General features: G+C 37.6%; 1 protein-coding gene across 1 annotated transcript in view; it reads right to left on the bottom strand.

Annotated features, from left to right (window-relative positions):
• The window catches only part of LOC110370055 (regulating synaptic membrane exocytosis protein 2), a 102,283-nt gene that overhangs the window by 16,672 nt on the left and 73,213 nt on the right, over nt 1-12,398 (bottom strand). The window contains 1 exon segment of the mRNA XM_049850838.2: nt 2,434-2,548. Coding sequence (XP_049706795.2) covers nt 2,434-2,548 — 115 coding nt within the window.

The raw sequence follows: 12,398 nt of genomic DNA, 5'->3' as shown, positions 1-12,398 counted from the left end.
TCTAGTTTTTTTAGTTATCTTTATACACATAACTAACTGTTATCGTCAATTTTATGCACGTCCGAAAATAACACGATGTTATTGGATTGTAAAGGGCGTACATACCTAGATGTATTTTGTTTGTACTAATTAATTAATTTTACGATGTACCCGCAGGTTTCGCTTGAGTTCAATTAACTAGTCCGAAAAGTCAATTATAACGTAACACAACCTCGTACCCTTTGAAACGAAGTTTATTACTAAGTATGAAGTTTCTATGAAAATTGAATACTTACAAGTTTAGCGCCTGTAGAAGCAGCTATGGACTAACATGAAATGCAACGTTTGAAATTTTCTCGAGATTCCGTTTTCCTTCTCTCGAGGTCAAGGATTTTCATAAATATAGCAACTTGTTACGACAATTTCTCAGTTCTCAGACCAAGTTCACTTTTTTGGTACGTTTGTCATAGAAAACTAACTCAAATTCTGACTTAAATATCAAGTCCCGTAAGTATATCATGTCTCTGCACGATCGATCTGAAAATCGCATGAAATGTAACAAGTAACAATCCGAGTGACTTAAAAAAATTAAGATATCTGATGTCGAGAAACGAACACTAAGCTCGCGTGATGAACTACATTTCTATTCCCAGAAGTCTCAACATTACAAAAGTTGTATTTCATAACAACAAACGATATTTCCGAAGGCAATTTTCTTTATGTAAAAGAGGTAAGTTAAATTATAGGAAAATGTTATATTTATGGTGGGTTTATGTTAACCGTTCTTGCGGGGTGTGAGGTAAACATAAATAACGGTAATAATGGCCTTAGGGAACAAGCACATAACACCGCTCCAATCTTGCCCGTACAAGGATAGTTTCAAGAGTTATTACACCCTTGTTAACAAATGCTACCAGTTTTACACTAGCCAGTTACCTTTTTATTTGAGCTTTAAAATATATTTTTAAGAAAGTAATTCAAGATCCATTTTGCATATCGAGCAGCCTCGGTTCTTTGGATTAATACGAAACGAATTTACGTAGATTTATTTTAAGTTCATAAATAAAATAAACTAATATTTTCAACCACCACACATACTGATATGTGGAGTTATATTCGCAAAAGCAATTCATTAAAGGATCTAAAATAGCAGCTGCAATCTCGAATGCTGACCCACCGCCTACGCCATTCACTGGATTAAATTACAGCTATGACTTGCGTGGGATGATGCAAATTGCTATTTCAGTTTAGACCACAGTCAGATGAAAGAACAATACATCCTTTGTCCTAAAATGGTACCATGTTAGTCCTGACCTCTCACTGTCTGCACAATGTTTTGACTCGCATAAATCAAAGTTGATAACTCCATCTAGATAAAGTTAAAATGTCACGTATGTACCTTAAACCAGCTTTACATAAAGTTAACTCATGACAGATTCAGGTAGGAAGGCGCTGGAAAATCAAAATTCCAGCAGCGTTCCCTTTGGGGCCAAAACGTACCTATCCGGTCGTTATCTCTTATACTGAAACAATATCCATTCATCATCCCGACGAAAATCTGTTTATCGAAGGCAGCAAGGAAAAGTATCGCTATAATCATAAACTGCCTACAGTTACAAACATTTGAGGTCATAATTGTAGAAGATACGGACAAACGTATGGGATACTGTGTAAACATTCTAATTTTCCCTCGTAATAAAGTTAGTAGTTGTAATACGAGAACTTAAGACATATGTATATCACGAATCTAAGGTATGGCTAGTATGAAAAAATGAGCATCCATACACGTAGTGTCTATTTTTTTTAGTTTATTTTATTTATTTAGGTATCTTTAGGTATTATTACTGCGCCATTTAAAACCGCCTGGTTCAGAATAAACCTAAGACGGATGCGTATCTGTTCTGTCAGTCCAATTTAACGCATTACTAAGTTTAGGAATTCGTTCTCTTTTTGTCAGACTCAAATGCTGTGAAAAGGGTAATTGGTTTTGGTATTCCATGGCCAATCCTATTTAGGGGTATTAGATGGCTTAAAATCAGTGTTTTATACTAAGCCGTTTGTAGTGGCGAATGAAGAGATAGAAGGACAACTATCCTTTTAATTTATAATGATAAAGTGGCCCATATTAACTGAGTCCGAAATTAAATGAAAAGCCCTAGTTCGTACTGAAACACTAATATCTAACATTACCTCATACTTGCAGCATGTAGTTCAGTTATTACGTAAGTTAGTGCCACAGTTATGTGACTTTGCATCAAGTTAACAATTTATTTACCTCTGGCATTATTAGTGTTGTTTCCAGTAGTTACTTGTTAGTATGTCGTGCAAAGTGTAACTTTCGAAAGCAAATGGCGATGTAATTAGAGATAATTAGCGGCGATGGAGTCTTAGTTGTGAGGAGATGTGTCAAGTGCTTTCTTTGTAATCTTGGAAATCTTTTAGAGTTGTGTTTACCTTTATCCTGAGCGGTGAGCAGTGACGAGGAGAGGGTTTGCCGCAGTTTGCCGAAGGTTCCCGGTGACTCGATGTGCCCGGGGACCGTGTTCGATGAGTCGTCTGTCGCCACCATCTGATGATAACAAATTACATTTATTTCAGTTCCATTAGCACTTAAGTATTCATTCAACTTTTTGAATAAAACAGCCTTTGTACTTGAGATATACGAATAAATCTGAGACATGATCTTAATAGAGCAGATAACGAACAGTGTAAGAATAAAAATGTCGTGAATTAGTAAACTCGATAAAACACTTGGTGTTGAAAAGAACTCATGTCGTGGAAAGAGACGCGACGCCGCGCGGCGATAAAACTCTTCATACAAAAATAACGGCTCAGTAATACCGTCGTAAATTTTATGGAGAGCAACAGATGGAGAATGAAATACATCAGAGAGGGGAAAATCAATATTGTCGTCTCCCGAACTAGACTACGGAGCGTTTTATTGCTTCGCTCGCAAGTCTCTCAAACTTTCACTTAGTAAGTATATAAGTAGTATTAGTTACGTTCAGTAATATCTGAATGAATGAGGTCACCTACTAAGCGCGTGAAATAGCCAGCTACTACGGTTACACACCTATCATAAAATAACTTGATAAACTACCTACGTTATTAGGCTTCCCGCTAATTGGAACTGGCTGGTAATAAACTCGAGTCTATAAATAAGGATATATTCTTAATGCTCTAGAAATTGTTTTGAAGGCGGAGTAAAATGTAGTGCAGGTGGAAACTGAGTAAACCGTGAACAAAGCGGGCTCCTGGCGGACGTAGTAAAGTGTAGCACGAATACCGAGCAGGAACTGGGGAGGAAGGAGATGGTACCGCACCGGTACTGTGTTGAACTCGTATACAACGGCAGTTTAGACCTTTATAAGTGTAAGATATAGATGCATAGGTCGTGATTAAATTTATGATGAACGATAAAGTAGCGTTACCTATATTCATCTAATTTTATACAAAGAAATACTAAATGGTCAAAAACAATTTAGAAAATCTATTTAATTTACGCCTGAAAATAGCCAACATAGAATAAACTCTACATTTCGCAAATATCTGGAAACAAAATGAAATAGAATTTACAAGTTGTGCTTCACGCCCGCATAAGTCGTAAAATTTCACCCCAGCAAAGGGTTACGGTTCGGCATTCGATCAATTCTCTGTAGAATTTGAATGGAATTTAGAAGTTACTGTGCACTGTTGTTTGTAGAGTCCATTCGAGTGACTTCATCAAACTGTCGTTGCCATTCGAAAATGCAATTAAGCCTGTGACACCGGATCGAAGTGCTTGCGTTCCTTTTCTCGATAGTGCGATATATTTTTAAATACTCGCCCTCTATTAATCAATGCAAACAATTAGAAAGTATCTCATATTTCTTAAAATTCTAGATATACATATGACACGATAATAACTTAATTCGTTATGATGCCTTCTTCAACACAACTTAGTTCAATTTATGTCTGGTATCCGTTCAATTTTAAAGCTCGTAAATAAGCTATAGATCTTAAAGAACTTATGTTCCAAACTATTTATTAGAAGCAAACACGCTGAAGACAACCGACAGGTGATATACAACATTCATGAATATTAGCGTTGCTGCGAAACATCTGGCACAGCGCATTCCTGGGGGAGCGCGCGGGCCTGGCCGTCGGCCGCGGCTGACCTAACAGCTTCTATTCTCACGTTATTGGATTCGCCAACCGAGGCCCTCGTGACCGAACGCTTTCCACTCAAATACATTATAAATGAAGCCGCTGTTAGCAATTACACACGCCTTTGTCGAGACGCTCAATGAGAGCCACTTGAGTGCTGATTGTCAATTTACGAATGCTGTTAAAGGCTTTGTTGGAATTCCAGATGGTTAACAAAGGAACGAATTTTGTTTTCGATTTATTATAATCACATATGTATTGAGTATATTATTTATATGCAATGTTTGAATGAAAGAAATACGATTTTTATTGAAGAAACGATTGGAACGATCTCATGGGATCAAATATTATCCTCAGTAAACGACGACGGCTCCACGGGTAAACGATATTTCGTAGTCGTTTACCTATGCTAACCTGCGAAGAATATTATTCTAAATGGGAATTTAAGTTCACAACTAACGTTGTTTTATTATTCTAAACTTTAAATGTTCAAATAAATACAATATATTGTGCAATTAAACTGTTACTTTTTAGCGTCACGTTTTTAGCGTTTTGTTTTTCGATGTCGGGGCACAGTCTAAAGAGAGCTGCCTTTGATGGATATCAGTAGATCAAACCGTGGAAATATGTGATAATGTATAAACGTTAAACTCAAATTGTACAGTAAAAAGACATTAATGGGAGCACGCTAAACAAAGCTTATTTATCAGTTGAATTTATTTATGTACAAGTCTTTGATTGTTTAAAAAGTAAATAATTTTCACTTGAAAGATTTGTCTTTTCAGATAATTTGGTTTTGAGAAAATCATAATAATAAAACCGTTTCATAAAAGGGCTGTGATATAAAATAATCCGTGAGCAAAGGACTTATTATCTGTATATTCTTTCCAGTGAGTGAACCAGTGCAGGATAACAAAGTGCGTCCACAGCGCAACTAGTATCATGTTGAGTACACGGCCGTCCGCTTCGATTAGCGTTACGGGTAGAGATTTTTGAGATAAAATGGGTCATGAACAGAGCGTTCATGACCTAGTGGTGAGGTGCAAGGGGTGCGCGGCGCGGGAGGGGGCGGACACGGCCCTGGTTGACCCACTTGTTGCCTCAACCCGCTATTTACATTACAACTCTAATTGCTGTCGGCAAACGTCAGGTGTAAGCCTTTACTTTATCATCGCCTTGGGACCAACCTTTTCTAATTCGTTGTTCGACTTGTGCAAATGTAATCTATTACTGACCCAAAATTAATTTTATTTCATTTTCTTGCTCTGCCTCTTCGTAGGAGATTTTCAGTGGTGCGGGTGTTTTGTTCAGCTATTAATTGGGCATGAATGGGTGCGATGTTCTTAACCTTTGATATGTTTATTTGGTATCGACACTGAGCACAATAGTGGCGGTAACAATGGCGGCGACGTGCTCAGGGGCGCGACGAGCGGAGCGGCGGCGGGCGCACGGCGGAACACGCGGAGCGGAGACTGCGCAGCTACACCCACCCGCACCACAAAGGAATGTAATTACGCGGCACTGCCACACAACACGATACTATTATTTTAGAACGCAGATACGCTGATTTATTCCTTTTGTATAAAATAACTCAAACATAAAAATGCCACATATTTAGACATATCCTATGACAATAATAAAATATAAAACTTCAGTGTTCACAAACACGCTTAAAGTTTCTATTGTATTATAATATGTTCAAGTTGAGAAAATAATAAAATAAAATAGGACAAAGAGGGTCATATAAAGGAAGGCTTATACGTACCAAGCAGTGGTCATGTTTTATTAAAGTTTTCCGACTTTTAGGTATTTGTTCATAAAATACTCGGGGGACGTTTGTGTTGATAAAACTGATGATGATAAAAGGATTTTAAGATACTACTTGGTAAACTTGCTTGATGTTTATGTGGGGTTATTAAGATAGCGAACTATTTCAGATATATAAGTTATTTGGGCTTAAGTTTCTATCGTAAAATATGATGCGAAGAATTTTCATTACGGATTATACAAACTATGAGAGGCCTCAGCCTCAGGGCTTGTTCGATCGATATGAAATTATTATTTTTAGTGGTTGGGGATAACAACTAAACTAAAACCAAAAATATGCGTTAGCGTAAACCATCTATTACGAGTTTTTATACCATATTGAAGAAAAGCAAATTATGGATACTACAAACAGGACACATACACACACAGCTTTGATATAATATGTCCTGCGTAAAATTGATCAATTTCTTTACCATACTTAAATGATTACATACAATTTTTCATAATTGTAATAGATGTGAAGCGATAGAAGATTGACAATACATTTTCATTTATTTAATGGCTGTGACGTGGTGCGGTTACAAACGGCGCGGACTTATTGAGATAGAAATTAATTCAGCCGTTAGGTAATTCTCCTTTACATAAACGTAGAATGTTTGCTTTTAAGTTAAATAAGCATTTATGAAAATTGCCGGTATTTGTGTGTCTAAACTCGATAAACATATAAATACAGCAGTAGAACGATGCGCACAAAACTACTAAAGCAATTTAGCAGATTTCCGCGCCGCCGCCGCCATGTTGCTCGCGAGACTTATGTGAATCCCGTTCAGAAATCTCATTAAGGTAGTTTGAGCGCGGCCGGTCGGAACTACACGCGAATAAATCTAAATCACCGCCGGCTGAATCTTGCCTAAACCCAGTTTAATGCGCTTCACACCCGGCCGCACACATTACGCTCATGTAACCACGAAGCCACCAAACTACTGAGTCATGCATCCACTGAATTCTACATTTGTTTGTGTTACAACTACAACATCTCCTTGTGTTGTCGCTTTCAGGTCTGTATTTGCATTCTGCTAGCGAAACAGCTTTACACGAGTATGTAAACCAATCTCTTTTATCTTTGCACAACACTGAGATATGTGTCGGATCGCTCTTTATTGCGGTAACAAAATGTGCTGTAATAGACTACTTAGCTTTTGGACGATTAACAGTGATTTACTAAATGCAACATTTGAGGTTTTGTTGTGTATCAACTATAGACCATTTTCTTGAATATACGTTTTAATATCAATAAGAAAATAAGCATTCTTTATCTTCGTTTTCTAAATGAGTTCTATTTCAAAGTTAGCGCACAATTGTAAATTTAAGTGAGATATCATTTTAGAATATCTAACAAATCTTATAACTAAGATAATATTTCGAAAGTTTCATACATATTCGTACCTCAAGAACGAGCGATACTGAAACTAGTTAACTTCATTAGGTAAAGTTTCCAGGCAAGTTTTGCACTAAATATTAAGGCAATTTCATAGTGAGGAATATCGTCATCATAGTGTCAAGTGTTGAAGTAGCGACGCCGCGCAACATTTACCACTTAATTCAGTTAGGGTCTCCTCGTTCCAGCCACCCACCGGCTACTCCCACAACTCGGTGAAGCAAACATTTTTGCAGCGCTCGAACCTCAACAGTCATCATTACTCAAGAAAAGTTTACGCGAGTGCGATCCAAGGAGCGTTACAAATTTTGTGGCATTTATTGCTGAGGAAGATAAATTGAGAAGAACACGCTAACCGAAATTTTCAGTGCTTAAAAACTTGACTAGTTTTATAAGTTGTTGTTGTTCTACGAGTTTCGTAGCACACAACGCTTGTTATATTCAACAGCTGTTCATTTCAGGAAGTTGGCAGCGAACCACTAATGTGTTTAAAATTTAAACGTTGTTATATAGACGTTGTATCAAGCCAGCAAACAATCGGTAGTGCCAGTAACTTGTCGTAGCACCAAGCTACGTCGTAGCACTGAGCTACGCCGTAGCGCACGGGCGGCGCCCGCTCGCTACAACTTTTAGTTGACGTGTACACAAACTACCTCGCAAGGTTACTTATTTTCTGAAACCTAGTTTATGATTTGTTTAACTTTTTTCATCGAACGTGACTGGCAAGATAAGAACTCTTAAATGAAATCAAATTCACGATCTGTCTTTGAGAATGAAGGCCTTTACAAGCGCTTTGTGAACGCGTCATTAACATGTAAAATGTACGATAAGTTTTGCTACATCAAGCAAGAATCCACAAGTATTTCGCTATAAGCTTTTATGGCAGGGGCGGCGTATAACCTCAGTAAGCCTTTCATCTAGGCGGGCGAGAGGCGGAGGGCCACATCGCATAATTTGACCGGCGACGTGTTGTGGGCTCGCACCAGCCCATTATCTCCTGAACTGAGGCCGTAGGCTCCTGTGAGCTGAATATATGTACTTAGTGAACAGCTTAGCTTGGGTCGCACTCGCTACCAAAATCCTTTCCGATGTTTATGTAGGCAAAGCATAACTCAGCTTACATAGGGAAACAAGTTTGACACACGACATTACGACTATAATAATTTATATGCAGTCTCATTTTGGCCTTAAACAAACCGTGGAGGCGTCGCTCGTCGTCTCCGCTCGTGTTCGTAACGAGACAAGGCAGCGCTCGCTCGCTGAACACCTGCATTTAATTAAGAATACAAACGCTTCATAATGAATCACAACTTTACCCTTTTGAAATAATTTGCAGTTCAAACGTAAATTAGAGTTTTGTGTCGAGGGTTGCATAAATAATCACAATTGCACAATGCGCGATGATGCAAATTGAAAAAGTTTCACTAAAGTTGAAAATGTACAGAATTAATTACACACTAGCTTCGCTTACCGCTCAGCAAGTTGACGGAACTGTTTAAAATTCTAATACATAATGTATAAGTCAAGTATACACAGGCGCACGGTAAAATTAGGCAATCATCGAAGTAGTTTAATTACTTATGAAGGCGCTGACGGCTTTCTGACCCACAAACCATTGGGCTTGCCTGTTGATTGGCAGTGACGCTTCATGTTATCCAGCATAGACAATGTTTATTAACGGTAGGTATGTCGTTGGTTGTGAACATCAAAGTCCCCAAACATGTCCAAACAGTAACAATAGCACTGTCTGTGTATGCGTCACTGGGATTCGGTTCAATACATTGTTAGATGTTGACCGGAGCCTCTATAGAAAGCAGCTATTGCGGTGTAGGTATATATATATGGTTCAAGCGTCCGTATATAGAAATATAACCAATACGGAGCAAGTACCTCTTCAGGAGTCGCCGACTGCGTCACTCGACTTTATACAATTTCAATATCGGTCGAGAGTAAGGCAACGATAAAGAGAATTAAAATAGACTGAAGTAGTATTAATTTACTTGGAAACAACAAAAACTGCGACAAACAAGATTTGATCCTTCAGTTTGGTTATTCTGTACCTATACCTAACCTAACAATATGTGTTGTTATTTTAAATACTGTTTCTAGTAACAGTTGATTACAAGATAACAAGTTTTAATTGTTTAATAATATTGTTTCAACTGGTAAACGTGCACGGTTCATGTTGACGGGGTAATTCGACGGCTATTAAATAATTTTGTTTAAAATGAACATAAAAGTCTGTGAAAATAAGCTTCATATACTTACTTCCAAAGCTTAATAAAAAATTCATCATAAAACGTTCAAAGTAAAAATCTGTATAATTGATGTTCTCACCGGATAATTGGAATTCTTCAATTATTCGTTATTGATGGTCCCACGATGAGTCATTTGTTTTGTGTACCGCAAACAAATTGTAACAACGATGATTTTTCTCTGCAGCCAAGCAATTATTGTATTTAAAATCCTTTCTCATTTTGAGAATACACTTATGTTCAACAGAGCTTGGTTTCGAACTTGAACACATTACAAAGTGAACACAGTATTCTGTGTAGGCTACTTAGTTTTATCATAACCACTTTGGATGATAGCCTGAAGCCCTAATAAGTTATAAAGTATTACAATTTGATCTTTAGCTTTTTAAATACCTATTCTAAAATTTACTTTTTATGACCTGAATAGTTTTGAGTGCCAATAGTAGTTATTGTTAATATGTTATATTAAATACATAAGTATAATAAAATCGATTGACTAAGCAATTATAATAACTGTCAGCTGGGTGATGTCTGCTGAAAACTTGTAGTTTGATAAGGGTTGAAATATGAATTACAATTACCTCTCCACATAATATAGTTAATATAGATTGGAATACATTGTAGGAGAGGTTTGTCCACAGATATCTGTACCTAATGTTATACGTCATTTGGGTACATGTTTGCCCTGTCAATGCTCGTCCGCCCTTCGAGATGGAGGTCACCCAGCGACCCCTAGTGATTTAATCGTAATTTAGTTTTGCGGCTCAGGTGAAATACAACCTAATACTTAATTATTATTTAGATATGTTATTTTATGTCAAACATTATTGTACTCACCCAAGTAATGATAAGACAAGGATTACGAGGACAAATATTTATTTATATGGTAATTCTCTCAAGTGTTCGTTTCACCTACGGCAAATTAGCATTTAAAAAGCAAAAAAATATCCATAAAACATTCAGTGAGCGAGCGTCCCGCTCATTTCGTCTTGTTTTTATTCGATGCCGAGAAACGGAGTGAGATTGGTTTTAAAAGTTCAATCTCTAGGCAAACATTTTTAGTTAGCGGACTTGGGTATTGCAATAGACAATATTATGATAGAACTTTATGCATACTTAGTATACATGAAATTGATGCAAACATTGGCAAGTAAATAAACAGGAACAAAATTACCTTGGAAATTCTTAGTTACCTAGAACAGCTTCGCTAATTAAACCTTTATCAAAGCGCACAGACGGAATGTTATTATTTTGGGCAAAAAATATGGACTAGCAGTTCAGTGAAAGACTCGTTTTAATATGCGCGCTTTGATAAGGTGCACCTTTATGCAGCTCGCTGTGTGCTAATAGAGTCGTCAGGGAGGGCGCTATTACGGAGTGCGGCTCCATTCAGTGGACCTCTCGATCTCCCTGCCCCACACCACAACCCTCACCAATTGCAGGACGTTTGAAAAATAAGCATCGAACGCTTTCACACAGATTTTAGTGGATAAACTTCCTACGCGTGCTTTGACTGGCCAATTATGAAAGACTAACGAGAATCATGGGTAGCTGTAGTCAGAGGTCATCTATTTCTGAATTTAATTTTGCTGTGGGTGTACGTATTCCTGACCTTTCAGCAAACAGGTATTATGTCATGTCAGAATTTAACGAATCAAATGTGGATATCCTATTCTTCTTGCAATTTCAAACAAGTTAAAGTAAGATTTACTACCCACTACGCCATGTGTATAATAGGGAATGTGGGCGTTTTCTTGTAACTGTGACGCAGGAGTTAATGCGCTACATATGTCTGCAGAAGAACTTGAAGCTGTGTTAACGAGAGGTGTAATATGACGTTCTTACATTTCCCGTAATTTTACCGCCTATTTAGATCAAATCACGTTGGAGGAGTTCACTTTCGGAGTGAATAGAAGAGTAGTGTTTACGATATACTTTATGTTTGTAAATAAGTACTTTAAAAAATTGGCAGTTAAGGGGTGGACTGCGAAGCTTTTCAGTTCGTGTACCGAATTTTATCATTGAGTATCTTCTGTTCATGAATTATTCGAAAATCCCAAGTCCACGTTAAGAAAAGTAGTATATCTTTTTCTTCAGCAAATTGAATAATATCATGTTATCCACCTTTAAAACGTCATCTGCACCAAATTATACGTGCAGTTGATTGTTTTGTTTAGCACGCAACGTGTTTATTTCACAAACGGCATTGTTGGCGAGCGCGGAACTCAACAATATTGTTTTGATGAGAAAGAAAGACGTTTCCGCTCGGCGGAGCGTTAATTCATCTCACAGGAAGCGCTAGTGAGCCGCCACTGGCTTCGCTTGCACCTGCCTCCGATACTGAAGCGAGCGATACCGCATTCACACACCACCAAATACAATGAACACACACACAAAAGACCTTTTGTCTTCTTTTCGGTTCAGTAGATAAAAGATTGCAATTTACTGTAAAATGTGTTGCATACTTTGTGCTAGCATTTCCAACGTTACAGAATGTTGGCTAAAATCGCTGAAGATGTAGCGCAAATTGCGCATCGGATAGCTGAGCCGGAGCTCAAATAGTTTCGTTATAAGACTTCGAACTTTAATACCGGAATAGACGAGCCATGTTGGTGATTTTAAATCAGAAATTGAATTTCAGCGCACGGGGTTGGAGGGGTGGACATCTAAATCTAGCTGTCTACGTGTGCATAAAAGTGGAAAGCCGGTTAGTATTTTCGTTTATTCTATTTACGGATATACACTGCTCAGATTGGAGACGTATTGAATGACATTATAATTTTCGGCTTCGATATTTTGGGGCTTATTATTTC

Source organism: Helicoverpa armigera, chromosome 11, assembly GCF_030705265.1.
Source record: "Helicoverpa armigera isolate CAAS_96S chromosome 11, ASM3070526v1, whole genome shotgun sequence".
Classification (NCBI taxonomy): domain Eukaryota; kingdom Metazoa; phylum Arthropoda; class Insecta; order Lepidoptera; family Noctuidae; genus Helicoverpa; species Helicoverpa armigera.
The sequence above is the reverse complement of the archived record's forward strand: the minus strand, read 5'-3'. Positions and strand labels throughout refer to the sequence as shown.